Here is a 27282-nt window from a genome sequence, read left to right as displayed (position 1 = left end):
GGGGTGAGGGAGAGGGTGAGGTGAAGGGGGTGAGGGAGAGGGTGAGGGAAGCAAAGGAATGGGGAGGAGGAGGAGAAAACGACCGAGTAAGGATGAAGGAAAAAGCGAGGGATGGGAGTGTGAGGAAAGGAAATGAAGGAAAAAAAAAGAAGACAAAATGATTAGCGAAAAGAAAACAATAAAGAAAAATAACCAAGAATAATAAAAAGGTTGCAGGGTGACTTTAGCGAGAGTGGTCTTTTTTTATGTTTTTCTACCCTCCAAGGTCGAATGTTTTTGTTGTTTTTTCTTGTGGTGACTTGCCGATTCACTGAGACTAAGAGGACGAAGAGAAGGCACTAATGAAGGTCTTTGTTTTATTTTTTTTTTCTTTCTTTTGATTTCCTGACACGTTTTCCTACTGTCGGTGTTGTTGTTTTTGTTGAAGTCGTAGTAGCAGTAGTAGTAGTTGTAGTTGAAGTAGTAGTAGTGGTAGTAGTAGTAGTAGTAGTAGTAGTAGTAGTAGTAGTAGTAGTAGTAGTAGCAGGAGCGAAAATGTCATAATTACTACTACTACTACTACTACTACTGTTGATGATGATGATAATAATAATAATAATAATAATAATAATAATAATGATAACTGTGACATCATGTGATACTTAGATGACTTTTTGATTAGTCTAAGCTACTGTACTGGAGAGGAGGAGGAGGAGGAGGAGGAGGAGGGGGAGGAGGAGGAGGAAGAGTAATAATAAGATGAGAAGAAAAGACAGGAAACCCAATAATGAAAACGGAAGGAGGAGGAGGAAGATAAGAGAGAACAGGAGACAAAAAAATACAAAGGAGGAAGAGAAAGAAATAATGTGACACTGCAAAACGAAAGAGGAAGAGAGGAAGGGAGAAACCAGTAGAAATTGAGGGATGGGCGGTAATGGAGAAAAGCAGAGAGAGAGAGAGAGAGAGAGAGAGAGAGAGGAGAGAGAAAATGAGGCGAGCAGAAGGGGAGGCGAGGCGGAGAGAAAACAGGAGAAACAGAAGGCTAGAGGGGAAAAAAAAGAGAAAATGATTGACGCGAAGAAGGGAAAGAGAGAGAAGTCGAAAGGGAAAATGGGGAAAAAAGAGAAAATGGGAAGATATACAGGAAAGAACAGAGATGGGAAGAAAACGAAGGGAAAACACGCAAAAAGGAATAGTTAGCAAATGAAAGAACAGGTGAAGGAAAGGAAAGGAATGGAAACACGAAAGAGTGGGGAGATATGCAGGTAAAGAAACAGAGACGGGAAGAACACGAAAGAAAACTCCGTGGAAAGTAGAATAGGAACATTTGCAAGAAATGAAAGTGTGAAGGGAATATGGGAAGGAAAGAAAAGGAATGAAAAATAGAGAGGATGGGAACATATGCAGGAGAAACAGAGACGGGAAGTAAACGAAGCAAAAATCCGTGGTAAATAGAATAGGAACTTCAGCAAGGAATTAAAGAATCGAAGAAGGAAAAAAAAGAATGGAAAGGTTTGCAAGAAGTTAAATATTTGAAGAAAACGAAGATAAAATCCGTGGAAAGAAAGGATGATGTGAATAAGGGAAGGACAGAAGTGTGATAAAAAGCAATTGTAAGTGGAAAGATGAGCAGAATAAGAGATGTGAAGGAAATTAGAGGAATATCCGTGAAAGGCAAGATGAAAAAGTTGCCAAGAAGTGAAAGACTGTATACAATAAAGAAAGGAAAGGAAAGGAAAGGAAAGAGGGATGAGAAGTAAGAATAAATGAAAAAATAAACAGGAAAAAAAAAGACGAAGAAGAAAACGAGATAAAAAAAATACTGGAAGAGAAAGAAGGAAAGATCATCTATATATGGAACCAAATTTTAGGAAGTAGGAAAAGAAAAGAAAGAGAACATTAAACGGAACTAAATGAAGATATAAAAAAATAAACATAAAAAAATATAAAGGAAAAATATGAATAGGAAAGTTAGCGAAAAATAAAACACAGGAATGAGAAAAGGAAGAGAATGGAGGAAATGACACAAGATAAAGAGGGTTAAGAGGAGCAAGAGGAAACAGAGAATGGGAAATATCAAAATACAATAAAAGAAAGAGTAAAGGAAAGAAAATAATCGTAAAGAGGGAATTAATAAGAGAAGCAAGAGGAAGACGGATAGAAGGGATGATGAGAGAAAGAGGAAGAGAGAAGCAAGAAAAAGGAAAAGTGTGGGAGGAAGAGGAAGGAAGAGAAAAAGAAAGAGAAAACAAAATGAGAGTAAAAAAAGGAGTTAAAAAAGGAAGGGAAAGGAAGATGGGAAGGAGGGATGAAAGAAAGACGAGGAGAGAAAAGGCAAAACAGGAGGGAAGTGTGAGAGGAAGAGGAAGGAAGAGGAAGAGGAAGAGGAAACACAAAGACGCCCTCAGGAAGAAAATGTTTAGATGTTAAGACAAAAAAAGAGGAAAATAAGAGGAAGTGAAGCGAGAGAAAGGAATTGAGGGTTGGAGAGAGAGAGAGAGAGAGAGAGAGAGAGAGAGAGAGAGAGAGAGAGAGAGAGAGTTGTTTTTAGATAGTTTGTGCTACATAAAGATAATTCTCACTGACTTTCAAGCAACGGCAGATGTTTAGGGAAGCACAGACGGTCATAATATTGTTGGCATTTGAATATTCTCTCTCTCTCTCTCTCTCTCTCTCTCTCTCTCAAAACCATTTAATATGTTTTGATAATCATGTATTTTTTTTGCCTCCCTAAATATGCATAATTCTTTTCTTCCTTTCTGCATTAAACGGCTATTTCCTTCTCCCTTTCTTTCCTCCCTTTCTCTCCTCCCTTTCCCTCCTCCCTTTCCTTCCTCCATTCCCCTTCTCCCCCTCCCACCTCCCTTTCCTTTCTAGCTTTTCCTTTTCTTTTTCCCTTCTTTGTTTCCCTTCTACTTTTTCTTCCTCCTTCTCCGTCCTCTCTTTTTTTTCTCTCTCCTTCCCCTTCCCCCTTTTTCTCCACTCTTACCCTCTTCCATTTCTCTCCTCCCTTTCTTCTCTCTTTCCCTTCTCCCTTTCCCTCAGTTTCCCTTCTCCCTTTCCTTCTTTCTCTTCTTCTCCTCTTTTCGTTCAACCTCCTTATTTTGCCTTCTTGGGATGGACGTGCTATGAGTCTCTCCCACTCTTGACCGTATACTCTCTCCTCTCTGGTGTTCATCCTTCTCTCCACTCTGCTAACGTTCTCATTCTAGTTTCCACGGATTTTCCCTTCGTTTCCTTCCCATCTCTCTTTATTTCCCGGCATATCTTCCCATTCTCTCTTATTTCCATTCCTTCCTCTTCTTTCCTTCCTCAATTCTCTATTTTTTTTTTGCTAACTTTCCCATCCTACATTTTACGGATACTCCCTTCTTTTTCTTCCTATCTCTCTTCATTTCCGTGTATATCTTTATATTCTCTCTTGTTGCCACTCATTCCTCTCCTTTCCTTCCTCTATTCCCTATTTTTTTCATTTCCTGCTAACTTTCAAATTCTACCCTTCACGGATGTTCCCTTTGTTTCCCCCACACACCCTCTCCAGGACTTCTTTAGTCTTCTACCTTGTCTCCTCCCTTTACCTCTACCTCCGCAGCTCTTTTAAGTACTACACGGCCCTCCCCTTCCTTCTCCTCCTCCTCTTGACGTGCCCACACTATCTCAGCCACTGCCTCCTCAGCACACTCAATACTCCTCTCTTTGGTTCTCTTCGGGTTCAAGAATCTTCTTTTTCGCGTATTCTTTTCAATCCTAATGCACATCTTGACGGAGCGTTTTGTTTGTGCATATGAATTACACATACGAACTATTTCTTCCAAATATAATCACGCAAGTTTTGATTCTAATACACATCACGACGGAGTGTTTCCTTTGTGGATGAAAATTACACATATAATTTCTTTTTTGTATATATTTTCCTCATCAAACTCCGCCGAAAGCAAACATCAACCATAAAAAAGAAAGTATTTGTCCAAGCCATTATTCTTTGCTTGTCGGGTTCGCTGCAGCCTGAGTGGTATTCGATCAGACAAGTAAACAGTTTCGGATCTGCTCGGGCCTTGCTAAGAGAACGAATACACAGAATGATTATGATGATTCGTAACGGATAATTGGACATACAAATATTAGCTTTTGTCATTTCTGCATGGATGAATGTTCATACACGCCAATGGTACAGAGAGGAATTAAGATGGATAGATAGATAATGAGATGGAAGCATATAGACAGACACAGGCATACAGACACACAAACAATCAGACCCATTAACAGAGAGAAAAAAAAACATAAACAAACAAAACCAGATAAACTTTCGTCATATTTGCATGGATGATTTTATGTACATGGAAATAAATGGTAGAGAGACAGACAAACAGACAGTCATACACCCGACACACAGACAGACACCACAGAAACACAGACAGAGATAAACAGAAAGCACAGACACAGACATAAATCCAAATAAAGCTTCATAAAACAGAGAAACGGACACACAGGCACAGAAAAACATAAAGATTGATTAACAGAACATATACATTTAAGGGCAAACTAAGCTATATACGCAGACAACAGCACACACACACACAAAAAAAAACATCGACTATAGACTACACACATTAAAGAAGAAAAGAGTAACCCATAAATCCATCCAACTATACACAAGAAGATTCAGTGAAAGAAGAAGAAAAAGAAGGAGGTCGTGAGGAAGATGCCTATGAGAGGGATGCTGTGTGTTAGGAGAGAGATGAGGATGCCCGCTGTGGTGGTATGCAGATGATGCTGGAGGTGGTGGTGGTGGTGGTGGTAGTGGTGCCCTGTTCGGAGAGAGAGCTGCGAGGTGAAATAGGGAGGGAGAGAAGGAGGGAGAGAGGGAGGGAGAGAAGTTGGAGTTGCACAGGTGGTGATATATTGCGTTCATTAAGGTAAAAGAGAGAAAGGTAGAAGAAAAGATTGCCTGGGATGTGTATGATGGAGAGATAGATAGATAGACAGATACAGAGAGAGCGAGGGAGAGGGAGAAAGAGAGAAAGCGTGAGCGTTGAAAGTATGTAAAAAAAGAAATCAATGTTGTGTATGTATGAATGTAAAGAGGAGAAATTTACATGTACTGCAGAGGGAGAAGAAAAGGCGGGGGAGGAGTAGACGAGAATATATAATGTGTGTGTGTGTGTGTGTGTGTGTGTATGATGGATAAATAGACAGAAAACAAACAGGTTAAAAGGTTAACAAAAAAAAAGCATGAAATAAATCAGAAAAAACGAGGATATAAAAAAGTAAAAACAACAACAACGACAACAACAACAACAACAACAACAACAACAACAACAACAACAACAACAACAACTAATCAAACAATGGAATATGATGAGAAGAAAAGATGATTGGAGAGAGAGAGAGAGAGAGAGAGAGAGAGAGAGAGAGAGAGAGAGAGAGAGAGAGAGAGAGAGAGAGAGAGAGAGAGAGAGAGAGAGAGAGAGAGAGAGAGAGAGAGAGAGAGAGAGAGAGAGAGAGAGAGAGAGAGAGAATGTGATTGACGGAGATGAGACGCCAAAAACAAACGACAAAGTGGAGAAAAACAAAGAAAACACAACATCACCCTCACGGAAAGGAGAGTAGGGCAGTAATGGAGGAGGAAGAGGAGGAGGAAGAAGAGCAGAAAATAACGGTAAAGATTAAGAGAAAGACAACACATCGAAAGAAATCCACAATAATAAGTAGGTTGAGGGAAGAAAAAGAAAATAAATGGTGCAGAAAGATGAGGAAAAGACGAAGGGAGAAGAAGAGGAGGAGAAAATAACGCTGAAGATTAGGAGAAAAACGACAAACAGAAAGAAATTAATCGAGAAGGAAAAAAAGTAATTTGAGGGAAGAAAATGAAGGAGTCATAGAAGTAAGAAAAGGAGGAGAAGGTGAAAGAAACAACGGAGAGCAGTCAACAACAACAACAACAACAACAACAACAACAACAACAACAACATATTACCGCTTGTTGTATGCACGTTGATCTTTTTTATTTATTTTTTACAGCAAGGAAAGAAGCTGAAAGGCAAAAATACATAAAAACAAAAAAATCGCGTAATAAAAAAAATAATGCCCGCTACAAGATAACCAGAAAAACACACACACGAAATAAATAAGGAAAAAAAATATGGTGATGAAAAGTAGCGTAAAAACATTCAACTCGCTCCTCTCAATAGGGAGTCAAAATTATTGCAGCTTATAAATAAATTAATCGTTTCTTAGTAACTTATTGCAGCCTATACTTTAGAGGGAGTATCTTTGTGGATCACTCATCTATAGTCTTTTTACAGGGGCTTTTTTCTCTCTACATTTTTGCCTTTGAATTGCTTCCTATACTGTAAAAAAAAACATGTACATCCCGTTGTCCGTAAAAAGATGAGGTAAAAAGATTGCTCCTGGAACTGAAGGAAGCACAATCGACATATACAGAACCATTATGAAAGGAAGGAGGACGTAGAGAAGGAGGAGGTGGAGAAGGAATAGGAGGAGGAGGAGGACGCACGGCCGGACAGGAAGACGAGCACAAACGGGAGTCAGTCACGGCTCATAAGTCACGTCTGAACCTTCTCTCCGTCAGCAGGGCGACACAATGACACACAGACGAACGCATGCTGCTCTCTTCTCTTCTCTTCTCTTCTCTTCTCTTCTCTTCTCTTCTCCTCTCTTTTCTTTTCTTTTCTTTTCTTTTCTTTTCTTTTCTTTTCTTTTCTTTCCTTTCCTTTCCTTTCCTTTCCTTTCCTTTCCTTTCCTTTCATTTTCTTTTCTTTTCTTTTCTTTTCTTTTCTTTTCTTTTCTTTTCTTTTCTTTTCTTTTCTTTTCTTTTCTTTTCTTTTCTTTTCTTTCCTTTCCTTTCCTTTCCTTTCCTTTCCTTTCCTTTCCTTTCCTTTCCTTTCCTTTCCTTTCCTTTCCTTTCCTTTCCTTTCCTTTCCTTTCCTTTCCTTTCCTTTCCTTTCCTTTCCTTTCCTCCTTTCCTACCTCCCTTCTTCCATGTATTCGTCATTCCTTCCCTTCTTAATATCCAACTACTTTTCATCCATTCATTATTTATTTCCCGTTCTCTCCTTTCCTTATTTCTGCTTCTCCTATTTTCCCAGTTTTGATTAATTAACGTCCTCTCCAAGTTTCTCTTTCTTTTCCTCTTCCCATGTTTTTGTTTAGTTCCTCTCTCACTCTTCCTCTCTTTATTTCTGCCTTTTTTTTCTCCTTCTCCCTTTTTATTGTCTTCTTATTTTGACTAACTTCCTTCCTCTCCAATTTTTTTCTTTTTTCCCTTTCCCTTGTTTTTTTTCTCTTTTATTTTAGTTCCCTCTTCACTCCTCCTCTCTGTACTTATCCAGTCATCTTCATTTATCTTCCTCCTTTCATCCTGCTCTTAGTCCAGTCCATCTGAAGCATATGGTGGTGGTGGTGGTGATGGTAATGGTGGTGATGGTGGTGGTTGTCTCGTGCTCATTAAGTCACTTCCTTAATTACAAATGCCCTGAGAGACCTTAAAAAGAGGGTTAAGTGTGTGTGTGTGTGTGTGTGTGTGTGTGTGTGTGTGTGTGTGTGTGTGTTTACGTATATTGGGAACTACATTAATTTTATTTATTTTCTCTATGTATTTATCTATCTATCCTTTTTTATCAGTTTGTCTATCTATTAATTTATCTATCTATCTGTCTATGTCTATCTGGTTGTATGCGTTTGTTTGTGTGCGTTAGGAAAGTGTGCGTTTATGTATGTATAAGTATCTATGACCATGTTTGTGTACGTCTATGTAACCTGTGTTTGTGTGTGTTTCAGATGCGGGCGTGGTGGTGGGCGTGGGCGGCGGCGTGCGTGCTGGCGGGGGCGGCGTCGGGGCCCCAGCTGGCGGGTGCTGAGGTGTACACTTCCATCCAGGACCTGACAGCGGTGTTCTCGCTGGAGCGGCGGGTCGTGGAGGCGCTCGCCACCTACCTGGACGACATGGAGGCCAAGCTCTTCAGGATACGCAAGTGAGTAGTGGCTTGGTGCGCTGGTTTCCCATCCTCTCCTTCCTCCTCTTTCTCTTAGGGGCTATTACACTGGGCAAATTTTCCGTGGATCTTCAGTCAAACCACGATTTCCGCTGGCGTGGTTCTCATTTGTTTCTTGTTATTGGTGCTGATGAAGATGATGAGTAATACCGTCGTCCTTCAGTGAAATCTACCGTAGCTTTGGAAGATCGTGGACTCGTCAGAAAACCACGGAAATATGAGAACCTCGCCAGCGGAAATCGTGGTTTGACTGAAGATCCACGGAAAATTTGCCCAGTGTAATAGACCCTTTACTCTTCCTTCTTCTACTACTACTATGGCGACGGTCACGAAGGCAAGTAACACATGGATACAAGTAAGGTTAGGACAGTTTATGTAATGTTTGTGGGACTGTTGGTAAAAAGGTGATCTAAATGGAGATGGAAGTGACGAAGTTCGTAATCTAGCAAGGACTGGTGAAGTAGTCCCGTAATGAACACCAGTAAGTGCCGGGGATCGAACCCTGATCTTATAGCTCATCGGTAGCGTAGTTGGTATGGTGCCCTGAGGTATGCCGATCCCCAGCAGTTATAGTGTTCAATACGGTATTTTTCACTGTGTTATTAATGTTTCTCTGGTGAATTAGCAATGCGTTGGTTGGTGCGACTGGAGAGAAAAAGGCGAGGTCATTGGGGGTGCAAGCGAAGAAGCCCGTAATATGCAAGAACGTTGAAGCACAGGTGAACTATATAGATGTCTAAGAAGATGTGGAAATGAGTGAGGAGCGAGTGTCTGTGTTGGTTCGCGGGTTCGATGGGAAAAAGACGAACTAAATTTAGATAAGTAGAGAAGAAGCCCACCATTCGGTAACGACTCAGAGGCAAAGGTGAAGTAGATATGCATAAAGATATATGAATTACGGTGAGTGGGTGTGTTGGTGTGCACGGCAAGCGGGGAAAAAGTGAACTAGAAGTAGATGGAAATAAAATGGAAAAAGCCCGTAATTAAATAAGGACGTAAAGGTAAGGATGAGGGAAATAGATGTTTTGTGTGGTGGTTTGAGCTACTGTTAGGAAATAAAGGTGAAAATGTAAGTAGGACGAAATGAATGAAGACCGACAATTAGCGGTGAAATACGCGTTAATAAGAATTGATGACGCAATTGGGTGTAATGTACTAGTTTCATACGTGTCTTTGTGGCTTATGGTTGCAAAATGACTGTATGGCGTATAAAAAAATTACGAAACAAGTGAATGCCATGTTGAAATGAGATGATACGGGGCGTGACTATTGCAGGTGACATGAGCTGATCCCACGCACGAATAACAGGAATAACAGAATAACGGCATAACAGGTGAAGGAAGTGGATATAGTGAGTGATTACAGGTGGCATTTCACCACCTTGAGTCACCTGCAATCACGCCGTTTATCCCGCTCACCTTACCTGTGCCTTTTGCTAGTGTCACCATCTGTCGCTCGTGCGTGGTGATGTTAGGTGATGAGTAGGATAGTAGATGTAGGATGGTAGAGAGTAAGATAATCGAAGGATAGTAGGAGAAGGAAGAAGAAAAGAAAGAGGAGGTGGGAGACGAAAGTGATGACTACGAACAAGATAAGCAAGTTAAGAAAGATAATAAAAAGCGGGGGAGGAAGTGGAAACGGATACGTGCGAACAAGATGAAGGAGACGAGGATGAATGAGCAAGTAAGGTCCCTCTTCTCAAACGCTCTCGGTTCACAACAAACATTCCCCAAGGCGAACGGAGTGTAGAGAGGCAGTGAAAAAGCCCGCCATTAGGTGAGGGCACTTGGGGTAATGTTTGAACGACTGGTGTTACAGAAGTGGACTAATTGGAGGTGTAAGCGAAGAAGGCCACGAAGATCAGTCGGATTCTCATAAGTTGTTTTTTTTCATGTTCATGGTGGAGAACCCTTGTCTGACACTAGGCTCATAAAACCACCCACCATGGACATACGAACACAACCTCTATGAAAGCCTGATAAAATGTGGATGTGTAAACCCCGAAAGGAATAAATATGGAACGTTAAACTGAGACTGAAAACGAGAAGCACTATTTTTTTTTTACAGCAGATGAGACAGCGCAAGGGCGTAAAATAAAGAAAACAATAATGAAAAAAAAGCCCGCTACTTACTGCTCCTAAATAGAGTAGAGTGGCCATATACAGAAACGAATGGAGGATAACACAAGCTGATAATGCTAACGTTAATGATGATGATGATGATGATGATGATGATACAGGTGATAATTATTAGACCATTCCATACACGATTAATGAAGAGTGAGGTCATTTAACCCACCCACCCACCTCCACCACGAGAACTTAGGAGCTAAAACAACAGCCTTCCTTCGTTTGTATTTCCTCCTGCCTATGACTTCAACTCTTTCAAGGAGAGCATATCAGGACGCCTCTCCACCCGAAATTGACCTCCCCTCTGGCGTCTCATTCTGTTTTTCTGATAGTGGAGCAGCGCCTAGTGGACTTTTGTTGTTGTTGCCGTTTTTGTTTTTTTGCCCTTGAGCTGTTCCCTTGCTGTAAATAAGATAGTACAGTAAAGTTATAGTAAAGTGGTGGGCGACTATTACCAGGTGACACGCGGCCTTCCCACGCGCCACTAAGCCTGAAGGAGCGGAGGAGAACGTGACTAGTGAAAGTGACGGGAGATGATGTTCAGGTGGCGTTCATTCGGTCGTTGCTGTCTTGCGAAATTGGCTTAATGGTTCGTATCGTTTTCTTCTTTTATTATTTTTTTTAACTTGCTCATCCTCGTCTTCTTCATCTTGTTCGTAGTCACCACTCTCCTCTCCTTCTTCCTCTTTTCTATTCTTTCTTAACTTGCTCGTCCTCGTCTTTTTAATCTTGTTCGTAGTCATTATTTTCCTCTCTCTCTCTCTCTCCCTTTTTTTATACTCTTTCTCAACTTGGTCATCCTCGTCTTCATCTTGTTCGTACTCAGCCTTTTCCTCTCCCTCCTCCTCCTTATCTTTTATTGTCTTTATTAACAATGCATGGAAAGCATGGAAATACTACCAAACCTCGACGAAAGCCTTACCAAACGTGGGAGTGTAAGCCTTGAAATGGTTGGATGCTGTGGGCCCAAGAAATATACATATGGAACCTTTCATTTGAGACTGGAGACCCTCTCGACTCTCACAACAGATACTTCCATTGGCCACAAAGGTGATTCGTCGGGTTCTCAAGAGTGTATTTTCAATGTTCATATTGCAGAAGCCTTGCCAAACTAACACGCATGGCAACATCCTCCTCCTACTACCATGACGACGATAGCGAAGACGAGTACTACCGTAGGAATACCAGTAACGTTGCATTCACATACCGTAAGACGTAACACGGAGTACTGTTTATTCATGTGTTCATTGTATTCCCGCTGCGTGCTTGTCTGCCTGTCTGAAGGGGAGGCAGCCTGAGTGAGTGGCTGTGTGTGTGTGTGTGTGCGTGTGTGACCAAGGAAGGGACAAAGGGGCGGGGAACACTAACCGAACAAGAACAATAGACGAAGGAGGAAGAAGAGCAGGCGTGAAGGGTGTTTGTGCATGGACGAGGCTCTTTAGGTGTAAGTAAATAGTATCAAGGTAACTGTTTTGATGAAGTGAATAAGTAAGAGAGAAAACGCTGAGGGCTGTTTGCTATTGTTTTTATTAGCGGCTGTTTTGTTTTTATTTATTTGAGCTTTATTTTACCTGAGTTGCTTCCTGTACGTACTGTTGTGGGGAATATACCACTTTCGAGTGTATTGAAGTATTGGGTGTACTGAAGGTAATTTAGGGATATTTAAGGGTATCAGTAAATGTGAGTGTATTTGGAAATGGAAATGTAATAGTTTAAGTAGCAGTTATAAAGGTATGCCAATGGAAAACGTGTTAGTACTGGGTGTAAGGAAAACAGTTCTAAGTGGGTGTGAGCGAGAGAAAGTGTAACAATAAAAGTAGGAAAGAAAAAAAGTGAAATTATTAGAGAAAAGGATGAAATAACAAGCACAAAGGAAAATGAAAGATAAAAATAGTGCGAGGCTGAAAAATATACAGAAAAGGAAGAGGAAAAACGGTGCAGTATATAGATAACAAAAAGAAAAGAAAGTGAAGTGCATGTGAGAGAGCAGACATTGTGATTGTGATAGGGAACGGTAAAGTGGATAAGAGAACGCACCGAAATAGCCGTTTGAAGTGTACAGGAGGAGCAAAGAGGGAACGGCGCAGCATAGATGAGAGAAAAAAAAAATGGAGCATGTGAGAGAGAGCCTAGGTTTTGGTTGAGATAGAGAATGTTAGAGTATATATAAACGCGTGAGGAAAGAATCGTTTGAGGAGTACAGGAAGAGGAAAAAAAGGACACAGTGCAGTATGGATGATAAAAAGTATGAAGTGTGAGAGAGAGGAGGCGTTGTGGCTGTAGTAGAGAACGGTAAAGTACACAGGAACAGCTGAGAAAATAACCGTTTGAAGAGTACAGGAAGAGGAAAAAGAGGGCACAGTGCAGTAAAGATAATAAAAGTATGAACAGTATGTGAGAGAGAGTAGGCGTTGCGGCCGTAATAGAGGGCGGTAAAATATATAAGAACACGTGACGAGATTTCTAATGGCTTTGTACACACCGGCGCCATCTTCAAAGTATCTGCTATTTTTTCACTTCATATTTTTTTCATTTATATATCTTCTTCTCAGTACCGGGAAGTAGCGAGCATTTCAGGCATGTCACGCACCTCGAGATGGTTTTGATTTCGCTCTACTGAGTTCGTTTCTGGAATTACTTTTTCTGGATTTTTCTTTTATATGTATTTTTTTGTTTGGTTTTGTTTGTCTTGCTGTGATTGTTTTAGTTTAGTCTGCCCGCCGAGCCCTGCCCCAATACACACACACACACACACACACACACACACACACACACACACACACACACTCTCCCCCCAACACACACACACACGCAGACACCCTCCCATACACGCACTACCCCCACATACAAAAGTACTAACCACAAAATGAACTTACTGACCCATTGATAGTAATAACTGTGATACTGTACTCCATTAAAACAAACAAACAAACAACAAAAAACACTAATAAGACAAGTTACTTTAGCCGGGAGAAACATTGCAAAACTATACTTCGAAAAACAAAACAAACAGGAACGCTACTCACGACACAAGCCTTATCGGTATCTCGGACGCTTCCACCTCTCACATTAACTACTTCCATGGGCCGAAAAGGAGATTAAACTGCTTCTGGTAAGTATCTTTTTGCTTTCATGATACAAAAGAAGGTTCAAACTATCACCAGGGTCACTAACTACCCCTGGAAATGCCCACAACTCGTACGAAAACCTTGTCAAATATGAATGTTTGGGCGCTGAAATGTTTAAGAGTACGAGCCAAGACCTTCATATCTTTTTCGCTTTCATGATACAAAAGAAGGTTCAAACTATCACCAGGGTCACTAACTACCCCTGGAAATGCCCACAACTCGTACGAAAACCTTGTCAAATATGAATGCTTGGGTGCTGAAATGTTTAAGAGTACGAGCCAAGACCTCCATATCTTTTTCGCTTTCATGATACAAAAGAAGGTTCAAACTATCACCAGGGTCATTAACTACCCCTGGAAATGCCCACAACTCGTACGAAAGCCTTGTCTAATATGTGTGCTTGGGCGGTAGCAGCGGGAATCATATTTCTTAATGGTCCCTCTAAGCGAGAAAAATGAGAAAAAATCATCACTCACACAAACCATTTCATAATATATTTCAACGCATTTGTGATCAGTTTATGCATCATCTATTTTGGGGGGTTAAATCATGGCACTAATATGGTCCGTCGCTGCTACCGGGTTAAGGGGCAGTTTTACAGTCCTATACAGCAAGTTTGTGAGCTCCCCAACCAAACACGAAATACCACGAAAATTCCTTGTCTAGTGTTTGGCGTTGATATAAAAAAGGATGAAATTTTAGGAAACCACGCGGGAAATCTCTCTAGTATGTGGTATTGAGTAGAAATAACGGATCACTGTGGAGGGTATAGTTTGATGTGGGCGCTTACAATGGCTGTGTTGGACTGTCCTAAGAGTATGAACCAACACCTTCAGGCGCCAGTGTATGAGCGAGTCTGTGTTCCAGGAGTCACTTGCCTTTCCCGGCCACGGCATAAGACAGGCGGCCCGTCAGGTCTCCATCCCGGGGCGTCGGCGCGTGAGGCTACTCCTTGAGGGCACACGGGCGGCTTGGGCTTAAATGCAAATGCAGTTTCACCCGACATTTAGAAGCTTGCGACGCCGTGGCTGGACGACTAAGGGCCCGGCAGAGGAAGAGTCGTGTTCAGAGCTATCAGTGGCGGCGGTGGTGGTGGCGGTGATGGTGTAACTGTTTGTGATGGTTTGTTGGTTGTACTTGTGGATCGTCATTTATGTGAGTCTGTGCTAAAAAAGACTATTGATTAACTTTAATTTTAAATGTATGTATATATGTATGTACCAATGTGTCTATCCATATATCCATTCATCTATATCTATCTATCTATCTATCTGTTTACCTATCTCTCTCTTTCTATCTATCTACCTATCTACCTCTATCTATCTTTCTATCTATCTATCTATCTACCTCTATCTATAATTGTCTGTCTCTCTAAATCTCGCAAGTTCCAAGCGTCAAGTCCCTAATTTAAGAACCCATGACCAAGTTCAAATCACCCTTATATTCCGGATCTCCTTTCACGACTTCTACACACCACCTCGCCCTCGCCTTGGTTAACTAACGTCCCTCACTCCACGGCCGATTCTGGAGCTTCCCTTTTATCGCAGAGGAATCAATTCAAGGGCAGAAACAAAAAGAGAATAACAAAAAAAGCCCCGCTCACCGCTGCTCCTATAAAAGAAAATGGATACGAGCGGCCTGAAGAGAAATCAATGCCGAATGGAGAGGCATCCTGATACTCGCCTCCATACAAATGTCCCAACCCAGCAACGTTGCCATATTATCGTACTCATCGCATTTAATTTTCGTAGTTTCTGACCGATAACTCAACAAAAAAAAAACGAAAACTATCAATATTTACCGTTTTAACTATAACTTTAATTTTCTATCGTTATTTGTGTGGTTACGACTGTCTAGAAGCCTAAAAATGATAAATGCAATGCTCAGAGTACGGCAATTTGGCAACGCTGCAACCCAGACTCAGAACTTGGGGTCATTTCTAGGTCTAGGGCATAGGCCAAGCTCGGGATCCAAGCTTAATCGCGAACCAAGATTTTCCGGCTTTCATACACTTCCAAAGAAAGCCTCAGGAACACTATATAGGTTAGTAGTTATATCATCTATTATTAAACAGCATTCAAGCCTAAGTAGATCACTGTCACAGATTCCAACACTTCAGGATCTAAGTTGGAGTCCGGTGTTTCGACATCGTCCTCTGTCTCTTCTTCGGTCATTGTTCCTTTTTGTTTCCCGGCCACGCATTCCCTTTATGACCTTTACGCGGCCTCGCTTCACCCCGTACCCTCGCCTGTGAGTGTATCTGGACGGGGCCGAGTGTGTGTGTGGAGCAGCGGCGAGAGGCTTGGAGTGCTGGGTTCAGGAGTGTTGGGAAAGGTGAATCTTGAAAGGCGGATCAGAGAGAGAGAGAGAGAGAGAGAGAGAGAGAGAGAGAGAGAGAGAGAGAGAGAGAGAGAGAGAGAGAGAGAGAGAGAGAGAGAGAGAGAGAGAGAGAGAGAGAATATCCCCTGAATATTAAATCAAATAGGAGAGGAGTGAAATTTATTGACATCTTGTTTTTTTCCAAACACATAAATATATCAGTTAGAGCCTCATAACCCGTGGCGTGACCCTCGTGAAACAGGTGTTATGCATGAAAGGCATTCCTAAAATCCATAGTAGTTTCGATAAACACACACACACACACACACACACACACACACACCTAAAACAACAACCTGCGTCTTGCTTCAATTCAACGAGAAGAACTTCACGAGCCTCGGCGGGTCGCTGAGGCGCCGCAGAGTCTCGTCATTCCACAGGACAAAGAAGTAGTTGACCTCCTTGTACACGTCCACCAGGCGGTATCCCACCGTCTCCATGTACTTGACGAAGGCTGGGTCGGTGTTGTAGCCGCCGTGGGTGGGATTTTTGGGGCCGAGGTGCTCCACTGCGATGCTCCTCACCCGCCAGGTGGTCAGCGGCAGACCCCGCAGCACCGCCCACTCGTGGCCTTGCGTGTCCAGGGACAGAAAGTCAACCACCGTCACGTTGAGGGTCGCCAGGTACGAGGCGAGGGGGAAGCACAGGGCCCGCGAGTACGCCATCGTCGAGTAGTTGCTCAGACTTTCATGGAGCAGCGTTGGATGGGAGTCTATCTCGCGTGTGTGGGCGTGGTACAGCCAGAGCGAGGACGTGTATGGCTTGGTGAGGGCTCCGAACACTGCCTCCCGCGGGTACTTCTCCTTGGACAGGCAGGTGCTGGAGATCCAGGCTCGGCGCCGCTTCCAGGCAAGGTGACGGTAACTGACAGGATCCGGCTCGATGAGCAGACCCGACCAGCCGAGCTCTGTCTCCAGCCACAGCGTGTTGGACAAGAACTCTCCTTCCAGGGCTCCCGCTTCCACGAAGAAGCCGCCTCGCTGGCCTTGGAAGAATTGCTTGACGTAGTGGTCGTAGAAGTCCCAGCCGAGGGAGCGACTCAAGAAGTAGGTTTTGGCGTTCTTGTGCATCGTCAGGTTGTAGGGGAGGGCGGGGGGCGGCACCAGGAAGGTTGACCTCAGCATGGCCAGCACGCGCGGGTCAGAGGCCTCGAGATGTTCTCCTATGCGTAATAGGTTCTCCGAGGCCTCGTCCACTGCTCCGTGAGGCCGCGAGCCCCAATCCTCGCGGCGCGCCACGCCCTGCAAGGGAGAGGAAGAGGCCGTCAGTGTCTCGTGAGGACTGGTGCATGCAGAGGAGTGGACTGTCACACTGAGGAGCAAATTTCTTTCGTGAAGGATTTTAATAGGAAACAGTGACTCCTTGCTCCGTGTTCAGGATTTGCACTTCATGAATTACGGAAAGTGGCGGCGTTCCTGTGGCTGCGGGAAGGAAGGAATATTGAAATTACTGCAGGAGATTCACGTTTCTTGAGCGGGTGCACGGCTGGCAGCGCTGAGTGAACGTTTATTGCATTGCCTCCACAGTGAATGAATGTTCATTACGATATGAGCGCCACGAACCGTCACCGTCACTCGTTTTTCCTTCCCACGCACGTCACGTCGCCGGGCGTGAGTGCGGGGCGGCAGCAGCAGCAGGCAGGGAGGGTGTTGAGGGGAGACAAATGGAACTGTAATGATGACACTTGTAGAATGGTAGAATTATTATGATATGAAACAAAAATCCAGAAACTGCGCAGTGAAGACGATAAGGACTTTGTTTAACTCCATTATGAACACCGTTAAGAGGTTCGAAGTGGACGTCACCAGCAAGCAAACAGCCGGGGGTGGCGGGAGCGACTCGCGCTTTGCCGGCCCCAAGTCCTGCGTCCCGGCGTGGCGTTGTCTCGTCCCCATGATTTGGTTTGTCCTGATCTGCTCATCGCGGAACCCAGTCTTTGCTATCACAGAGTAAGTAAGTGAAGCATGTAAGTGTAAAGAGGTACCAAAGAGGACCTAAAAAGCGATGCAAAGCGGAACAGGTCAAAAGAAGAAGAAGAAGTGTTGATATCTTCGTCATATACATACATACGTCATCATCTACTTTTATAAAAATATAAATAAACTTGGGTGGGACAGATCCCGACGAGCAGTCGACAAAAGACACAGTACCGTGTCGAAATTCATCCACCCTGTGTATGAAGACAAAGCCCGGAGCAACCAAACCCGTGAGACGAGAGTGAGACTTACCGCCACACAGGAGCGGCGGAAGCGGCGTGCTGTTTTTGTTGGCATTTGTTAGCATTTTTGTTTTTATTGGCATTTGTTAGCATTTGTTTTTGTTAGCCTTTACTTCACGGCTCCGCATTCGTTTTCATTTGTGCATAAGGAAAAAAAATAGTATACGGAATGAACGAACGAACGAACGAAGGACGGAAATCACCTACCTTTGTAAAAAAAAAAAAAAGATAAATGGATACTCAGCATTACCATGAAAGACCAACTAAAGGTGATTTTAATATGTTTCTACACCGCTTTAACGAAGGAGAATGTAATGAAACGATACATAGACGGAAGGAACGAGGGAATAAAAATGTGAGGGTGAGGGAGGAAGGGAGGGGAGGATGAGAGAGGAGGAAGAAAGGGTAGGAAGGATGGGAGGAAGAGAGATACGGAAGGGGAGGAAGGAAGGGGAGGAAGAGAGATACGGAAGAGGAGGAAGGAAGGGGAGGAAGGGAGGGGAGGAAGGGAGGGGAGGAAGAGAGAGGAGGAAGGAAGGGAAGGAAGGAAAGGGAAGAAGAGAGAGGTGGAAGAGGAGAAAGGAAGGGGAGGAAGGGAGGGGAGGAAGAGAGATCCGGAAGGGGAGGTAGGAGGGGGAGGAAGAGAGAGGAAGGAAGGGAAGGAAGGAAGGGAAGAAGAGAGATGTGGAAGAGGAGAAAGGAAGGGGAGGAAGGGAGGGGAGGAAGAGAGATACGGAAGGGGAGGAAGGGAGGGGAGGAAGAGAGAGGAGGAAGGAAGGGAAGGAAGGAAAGGGAAGAAGAGAGATGTGGAAGAGGAGAAAGGAAGGGGAGGAAGGGAGGGGAGGAAGAGAGATACGGAAGGGGAGGAAGGGAGGGGAGGAAGAGAGAGGAGGAAGGAAGGGAAGGAAGGAAGGGAGGAAGAGAGATACGGCAGGGGAGGAAGAGAGAGGAGGAAGGAAGGGAAGGAAGGAAAGGGAGGAACAGAGATACGGAAGGGGAGGAAGGAGGGAGATGAAGGGAGGGGAGGAGAGATAAGGATGGGAGGTGGGGAAGGAAGACGATGTGGCGTATCCGTTAACCCGAGGCCTACGAGAAGGGTTAATCCCATCAGTCAGACGCAAAGTAACTCGATGAAATGAAAGACTGTATAGGCTGGTATTATAAGACACGCGCTTCTTACATCAGCTATTTCTAAAGGTCAAAGAGGGGGTCAGTCGGATTCTAATGAGTGTTTCTTCAGGTTCACGGTACAGAGGAAGGGTCACTCTACCACCAGGGTCATAAAACTACCGCTGGAAATGCTCACAACTCCTACGAAAGCCTTGTCAAATGTATGTTCTTGGGCAGCGAAATGTCTTATAATACGACCAGCATACGATCGGGGGTGCGTTGCTTCACTCGCTCGCTGCCTCCACTCCCACCGGCCTCTCCTAGCAAGCTCCCACGCAGCTGCCCTATCCACAGATGCAGCTGAATTAATACAAAGACAGGAACAGGACATGAATAGAAGAGTTCAAATAAGCGAATGAAATAAATGAAGAGGAAAGAAGTAAACAGAAAGGACAAAGTTAAGTCACGTAGAGGAATAATACAAAAAAGGGAAAGGGACAAAAGAAAGGAACAGAGGGAAGAAAAAAATGGAAAATAATGAAAAAGAGAGTACATTAAGAAACACACACACACACACACACACACACACACACACACGCACACACACGCACAGTACCTACCCTGACATCCACCACCATGATCACCACCACCACCACCGCTGCCGCCACCACAGTCACCAGCAGCAGTAGGCAGAGGAGGAGGAGGGAGGAGGAAGAGGAGGAGGAGGAGGAGGAGGAGGCAGAGGAGGAGGAGATCAAAGGGCCCCCTCGATCACGCTTCATCATGGAATCAATGTTCACTTAACACACTTTACAAGGAATTCAGAACCGCCTTGTGTGGGGTTTTAAGTTCCTCTTTCGCCACACGCACCACCACCACCACTGATTCCACAACCACTTCACTACCACTACTACCAGCACGCACCACCACCACCACACACCAATACCCCCACCACTAATACCACTGCCACCACCTCTCGTCCTCTGTTACTACCTTCAACAACAACACCAATCCTAGTCCCTTTCCCACGTCACCACCACAACCACTTAACACCACCACTACCACCAACACCAATCTCAGCGCCAATTCTTATTCTCCTCGTCCTCCACCTTCCGCTAACTACATCCACACCGCCACTCCTTGTCCTCCTCGCCCTCCGTCACTACCACCACCACAACCACCGCCCCTTGTTGCTAGATCGGCCCATGCAAGGTTTGGGCGCCTCCACGTTGACTGAGATGACGTTTTCCTCCTCCTTTTCCGCCTCCTTTTCTGTATATTTTTCCGCCTCAACTATTTTTAGCTTTCGTTTTCCTTGTACCGGTTTTTGTTACCCTTTCTCGTTATTTCGTCTGCTTTTCCCTTTTTCTGTCTATTAGTTTTCATTCGTTCATTCACTCGTTGTATAGAGTTGCGTATTTTTCCTCTTTATTCATTGTTGTGAGTTCCTTGTTGCGCTCCTTCACGGGTCGTCACGGGAGTGTCATACTCAGAGCATAGTATTTACCGGTTTCTGACGCCTAACTATTGCCAAGAAACATCAGGATCTAACTCCTTTAACGATAACTATAAGTGAGTTTCGTTATTGGAGCCCAGAAGACAGTTAAGGGGTAAGATGTCGGGAAATATAATCGGCTGAGTACGACAATCTTAAATACTTCGGCAAACAAGACCGTATTTAACAAGGCTCTCGTAGGGGTTGTGGGCATTTCCAGGGGTAGTTTTATGACTCCCGTGGTAGTCTGACCCTTCCTCTGCACCATGAACCTACAGAAACACTCATGAGAACCTCTTTTGATTCTTCGTCAGGCTTAATGAATACGCGTGGGACAGTTCGTAACACCACACTCTTCATTCCTTGGCATCTCCACCTTGTTGTCTTTTTTGTCTCCACCCTTCCTTTCCTTTTGGCCTTAGGGAATAGCTGATGTGAGAGGCGGAAGCGTCTGAAAATATTGACCTAAGTTAGTCTCTTCCTCGTCTTTCTCCTAAATGTGATTGGGGAAGAGTGTAACATAAATAGATAAGCCCCTGGCGTGTGCGAGATAGGGGATAAGAAATGTGCCAGCGTACCCAAAGTCAAAGAAAGGAGAAAGAATTGATTAGTAGGAGTCTACGGAGAAAATCTATACAAAGGAAAAGTAAAAAAGAGCATTAACCCGGTAGCTGCGGGGATCATGTTTCTTAAAAGCCCCTCTAAGCGAATTTATGAGAAAAAATCATCACTCACGCAAACCATTATATGTATCAACGCATTTGTGACCAGTTTATGTTTCATGTCAAGGGAAGAATTTTACCCGTCGCTGGTACGCGGTAAAGCCACAAATTTGACCCGTCGCTGGTACGCGGTAAAGTCACAAATTTGACCCGTCGCTGGTACGCGGTAAAGTCACAAATTTGACCCGTCGCTGGTACGCGGTAAAGCCACAAATTTGACCCGTCGCTGGTACGCGGTAAAGCCACAAATTTGACCCGTCGCTGGTACGCGGTAAAGCCACAAATTTGACCCGTCGCTGGTACGCGGTAAAGCCACAAATTTGACCCGTCGCTGGTACGCGGTAAAGCCACAAATTTGACCCGTCGCTGGTACGCGGTAAAGTCACAAATTTGACCCGTCGCTCGCTGCTACCGGGTTAACATAAGAAGATAAGCCCGTGATGTCTGCGAGGAAGGAGGAGAGAAGGAGTGCATGAACGAAGTCAAAGAAAGGAGAATAGGATTAATGATTGCTGGTTCGATATAGGAAGGAGGAGGCAAAGATGTAAGGCATAAACATCTGGGCTCAATCTATTCAACATCTTTGGCATCTTCCACTCCCTTCATAGGAGCGAATTTCTAGGCCTTTTATATATGTATGTAGTTACCTCTTACCCAGTTCTTGGTATGAAAAGTACAATAAAAAATTAAAGATGAAAAGAGATGAAAATATGTTGTCAGAATTAGCTAAAGGAAAAAAAAGTATACAGAAAGTTGAGAAGTATAGGAGAATGAGATGAAAATAACTAGTCAGGAGTAGTTAGAGGGAAAAAAAGTAAAGATTTAAGAGACATAATAGAAAGTGAAATGTTAAGTAAGTCAGGATTAGTAAGAGGGAGAAAAGTGAATAGAAATTTAAGAGGAGTATAATAGAGAGTGAGAGGAAAAGAATAAGTCAGGATTAGTTAAGAGGGAAAAAAGTAAACAAAGATTTGAGATACATAATAATTGAAAATTAGATGAAAAGTAGTAGTCAGGATTAGCAGGGGAGAGAAAAGTGTAGATAAAGTTAATAATATAATAGAGAGTGAGATGAAAAGAATAGTAGAGGGAGACACTGATGTTGGAAAATGGAGTGAAGCAAAGGACTCAAGGCTCTTCTGCTGTGGTTACCCCTTAAGAGAGTGCCTGGAGGGGATAGAAAATGAGGGTTAAACATGTCGATTAGCGTAAAAACAGAGAAGGGGAAGGAGGAGGAAGAGTAGGAGGTAATACTGACACGTCGTTATGAGAAGGAAGAGAGAGTGGAGAGGAAGAAAAAGAAGGGAAAAATCATAGGTCGGTATAAATACGCCTCCGTGATCTAGTGGTCAGCGTGCCTGGCTACACCGCCGGCCCGGGTTCGAACAGTCGGCGTGCAACTCACCCAGCTGATCATCCTCCCTTTCGGGCTGGTCGATAAATGAATACCTGAGGAGAGAAAAGGAGAGGAGAAAGGAGGGCATCTTTAGGCACCTCAACATATTAGGAGACGAAAAGAAAGCTATACATAAGGATTGCTGCGGTAAAGAGGAGTGAATACGTGAGGGAGGAAGGAGGAAGAGAACTAAGATAAGGTTGAGGGAAGAAATAAGAAGGTTGAGAAGGTAATTTGTCATGGAAGGGAAGAAGGAAGGAAGCACGTGTGAAAGGAAGGAATGGAAGAAGAAAGCGAAGGACGAATATTGGTAAGAAGGAGAGCAATGGGAAGGGACGTGAATGAGGGAGAAAGAAGGGAATTAAAGTAGAAGAAAGGAATGAAATAAGGAAGTAGAGGTGATAAATTGTTAAGGGAGAAAGGAACAGCGTGGGAAGGTAAGGAGAGAAAGAGAGAAAAATCAGTGTCATTAGGGAGAGAATGGAGATAAAGAACTTGAAATAGGAAAGAAAAAAAGACTGGTGGAGGCAAGAAATAACGAAGCAGAGGAGATGGCAAGGAAGGAAAGACGTGTGAAAGTAAGGAAAAAAGAGGAGAGGAAATTAATGTCAGGAAGAGAATAGAAAGACCGTGAATAACGGAGGTAAAAAAAACAACGAAGTAGAGAAGATGATGGGAAAGAAAGAGGATGTTGAAGTAAGGAAAGAAAGACTGAGAGAAAATTAGTGTTAAAAGGGACAATAGAGAGAAGGGCGTGAGGGAGGAAGGGAAAAGAAGGATGGAGGTAAAGAGTAACGAGGTGGAGATAACAAGAAAGGAAGAGGGTGTGAAGATAAGTAGAGGGAGAGGGAGAGGGAGAGGGAGAGGGAGAGGGAGACAGAGACAGAGACAGAGACAGAGACAGAGACAGAGACAGAGACAGAGAGACAGAGAGAGAGAGAGAGAGAGAGAGAGAGAGGATAGAGAGAAAGGATAGAGAGAGAGGAGAGAGAGAGGAGAGAGAGAGAGGAGAGAAAGGAAAGAGGGGAGGAAAGGAAAAAGGTGGAGGAAAGAAATAATGTGGAGAAGATGGCAAGGAGGGAAGAGGGTGGGAAAATAAGGATGGGAGGGGAAGGAAAGGAAAGGGAAAGGAAGGGGAGGTAGGGGAAGGAGGTAGGGAGGGGGAGGAAAGGAGAGGGAAAGGAAGGGGAGGAAGGGGAAGGAGGTAGGGAGGGGACTAAAGGAGAAGGGAAGGAAGGGTAGGAAAGGGAATGAGGTAGGGAGGGGGAGGAAAGGAGAGGGAAAGGAAGGGGAGGAAGGGGAAGGAGGTAGGGAGGGGGACGAAAGGAGAGGGAAAGGAAGGGGAGGTAGGGGGAGGAGGTAGGGAGGGGGAGGAAAGGAGAGGGAAAGGAAGGGGAGGTAGGGGGAGGAGGTAGGGAGGGGGACGAAAGGAGAGGGAAAGGAAGGGGAGGTAGGGGGAGGAGGTAGGGAGGGGGAGGAAAGGAGAGGAAGGAGGAGGGAAATTTAAGAAGGGTGGAGACAAGAAGATCACGTGGAGGAGATGGCAGGGAATGAAGAGTTTGGCGTCACGAGCTGTCCCACGCGTGTCCACTGAACCTGACGGAGAATCAAAAGAGAACTCCGAGAAGATAGAAGGAAAACTATATGATAAACTAGGTAAACTTATTATAACCTATTAAACCTATTACTATTTAACCTTACCTATTATTTATTACTACTACTACTACTGCTACTATTACTACTATTACTATTACTTATTATAACCTATTAAAGGACAATGCAGTGAATGAAATGTGCTTGTAAAGAAAACCCGGGCACCTCACACACTCTCAGATCAGGGTGGGATAACTCATGATAGTGGGACAGTTTACGACACCACTAAGGGCGTAAGAAGATAAGGAAAGGGAGAGGAGGGAAAAAAGTCAGTTCAAGAGTAAATAATAGAGAAGGAACTTGAGGTAGAAACTGTGGAAGATCGGAATCAAGACAGACTGGAGGCAAGAAATTATGAGGTGGCGGAGATAAGGAGTCATAGGAGGGAGAAGGGCGCAGGGAAGGGAAATAATGGAGATAGGAAAGGAGGTGAGGTAGAAAATAAGGAAGAATAGAAGCAAGACAGAATGAAGGCAAGGAATGATGAGATGGAGGAGATAAGGAGTCATAGGAGGGAGAAGGGCGCAGGGAAGGGAAATAATGGAGATAGGAAACGAGGTGAGGTAGAAAATAAGGAAGATCAGAAGCGAGACAGAATGGAGGCAAGAAATGATAAGATGATGAAGATTGCCAGTCAGAGGAGGAAGAAGGGCGTGGGGAAGCGAAATAATAGAGAAAGGAGTTAAAGTAGAACATAATAAACTGAGGAAGACACAAGGGAGGCAAGAAGTTATGAGATGGCGAAGATCACGAGCCGGAGGAGGGAGAAGGGCGTGGGCAAGGGGAGACAAGGCACGTAAGGACCCACTCCCCTTGGCTGCGTGGCGAGGAATATGCGAATGTACTGTAACTCTCCCATGACGGTGTGTACGTGCGTGGCGCTGCGAGGGAAGGGAGGAGGAAAGAGGAGGGGGAGGTAGGGGAAGGGGAGGGAAGGGACGGGGGGGAAACGGAGGAGTAGGAAAGGAAAGGGGAGGAGGAAGAGGGAGGGAGGGAGGAGGGACAGGTAGGGATGGGAGGAGATGGAAGGGGAGGAAGGAGGAGGGAAGAGGAGGGAAGGGGAGGTGAGGGAGGGAAGGGGACTGAAAAGGAGGGAAGAGGAGGGAGGGGGACGGAAGGGGTCGGAAGGGGAGGGGACACAAGGAAAGGGAGAGGGAGGGAATGGGGTGGGACAAGGAAGGGGATTGAAGGGCACCGAAGGGGAAGGGACACAGGAAGGGAGGAGGAGAGAGAGGACTGGGAAGAAGGGGAGGATAGGAGAGGGAAGGAAAGGGAAGGAAGGGGGAGGAGGTAGGGAGGGGAAGGAAAGGAGAGGGAAGGGAAGGGGAGGAAGGGAAAGGAGAGGAAGGAGGAGGGAAGGGGAGAGAAGGGGAGAGTAGGCACAGGTAGGGATATTGGGTTATCTGGCATGTATGGGAGAGAGATAAAGGTTTGAGCTGTCTGAGATTTCTATTGGGTCAGTAATCTCAGACGCTCTTCCGCCTTTCTCATCCCCTCTTTCCAAATGCCTAAAAAGGGGTTAACCGGGTTATTTATATTTTCTAGGTTCATGGGTACAGCGTAAGGGTCAAACTACCACCAGAGTCATAAACTACCCGCTGGAAATGCCTAAAACTCCTACGAAAGCCTTGCCAATGTGTACTTAGGCGCAGAAATGTTTTGAGATATGGCCGTTGACTTCCATCACTACCCTGGCTCCAGTATCTATCTCTGTATCTATCTATGTGTATCTATCAATAGGGTGGGTATTCTCAGACGGTTCCATCGCCTCCTTTCACCTCAACCTCAGAGGGCTTTTTTTTTATTATTGTTTCCTTTTTTTGTGCCCTTGAGCTGTCTCCTTTGTTGTAAGAAAAAAAAAACTATAACCAAAGTCCGAAATGGAGACTAATTGGGTTCTCATGGATGTGATTTGTTTTTCACGTTCACGGAGCAGAAACTTGATCAAACTATATATCACCAGGGTCATAAAACTACCCCGCTGGAAATGCCCACCACAAGTCCTACGAGAAACTTGTCAAATGTATCAGCATGTGCTTGGGGATAAAAATGTTCAATTAAGAATATGGGCCTTACAGATACCTACATTTCTACGGGCTTTTTTTTATTGTTTCCTTTTTTGTGTGTGTGGCCTTGTGTTGTCTCCTTTGCTGTTAAAAAAAAAGTACACAGGAATCGAGTGGAATATATACAGACGCCAGTATCGACAATGTATCAAGAGGAGTTAGTGAACCGAGTATATAGTGGATCCACGAGCGACCAGAGACCACCACGTATACCGCTCTCTATAAAAAGAAGAAGAAAAAAAAATGGTGGAGATGACAGGACATGAAAAGCGTGATAGAAAAATAAGAAAAGAAAGAAGAGAAAAAAATCAGTTCAAGGGAAATAAAAGGGAAAGGAGTTGAGGCAGAAAGTAAGGAGTAAAGACATAATAAAAAGGAAGAAATATGAAGATGGGAGAGAATAAGAAAAAAAAGCAAACTGCAGACGCTCACAACTGTAGAGACCACCTTAAGAATTTGTTGCCTCCGTCTCAGCGCCCAAGCATACATATTTAACATGGTCTTCGTAGGAGTCTTGTGGCGTTTCCAGGGGTAGTTTAATGACCCTGGTGGTAGTTTGACCCTTCTTCTGTACCATGAACAGCGAGAGTATCATGAAAGAAAGAGAGAGAAGGAAGGGAAGCTACACGAACACACAGGCCGATGACTTTCCTTCTTGATTTCGCCGTTCGTAAATGCAATAAAAAAAGAAAAAAATAAATAAATAAAATAAAAAAATAAAGTAAAAACAGAAGAACAACAATACGTGAAAGAACTGACCACTGATACCTTCCCCCATTCCCCCCTCTTCCCCCTCTCCCCCTCCCCCCCAGCCGGCAAATACCTGGAGGTCTGTCACAGTTCTCAAGTTTATCTGAGACGTGAAGAGTAAAAAGTGAGAGTGACTGAGTGAGTTATTTGGTGTCTTCATTTTTCTCAATGTGTTTATTATTATTATTATTTTTTTTTTTTATCGCCGTGACCAAAATTGTTCCTCTGTGACCTACTTCTTC

The 27282-nt window shown here is 44.0% G+C and overlaps 2 protein-coding genes across 2 annotated transcripts in view; one reads left to right on the top strand and one right to left on the bottom strand.

Moving 5' to 3' along the window:
* LOC126981024 (prolyl 4-hydroxylase subunit alpha-1-like) overlaps positions 1-27282 on the top strand; it is a 109640-nt gene that overhangs the window by 58100 nt on the left and 24258 nt on the right. The window contains exon 2 of the mRNA XM_050831651.1: positions 7780-7973. Within this exon, the coding sequence (XP_050687608.1) occupies positions 7780-7973 (194 nt within the window). The remainder of the gene's footprint in view (positions 1-7779; positions 7974-27282) is intronic.
* LOC126981025 (protein Star-like) lies at positions 15751-20164 on the bottom strand. Its single transcript, XM_050831652.1, has 2 exons — positions 19579-20164; positions 15751-16871 (listed from the first exon to the last, which is right to left on the bottom strand). Exons 1-2 carry the CDS (start codon positions 19741-19743, stop codon positions 15939-15941), a joined length of 1098 nt encoding a protein of 365 aa, XP_050687609.1. The 5' UTR covers positions 19744-20164; the 3' UTR covers positions 15751-15938.

This window comes from Eriocheir sinensis, chromosome 46 (assembly GCF_024679095.1).
Source record: "Eriocheir sinensis breed Jianghai 21 chromosome 46, ASM2467909v1, whole genome shotgun sequence".
Taxonomy (NCBI): Eukaryota; Metazoa; Arthropoda; class Malacostraca; order Decapoda; family Varunidae; genus Eriocheir; species Eriocheir sinensis.
The sequence above is the reverse complement of the archived record's forward strand: the minus strand, read 5'-3'. Positions and strand labels throughout refer to the sequence as shown.

What these genes read in the sequence shown, in the direction of transcription:
- LOC126981025 (XM_050831652.1), bottom strand. Translation starts at nt 19,743, where the DNA reads ATGATGAAGCGTGATCGAGGGGGCCCTTTGATCTCCTCCTCCTCTGCC. An exon ending in TCATGGTGGTGGATGTCAGG is followed by an intron (nt 16,872 to 19,578) that starts GTAGGTACTGTG and finishes TCTCCCTTGCAG; the next exon opens with GGCGTGGCGCGCCGCGAGGA.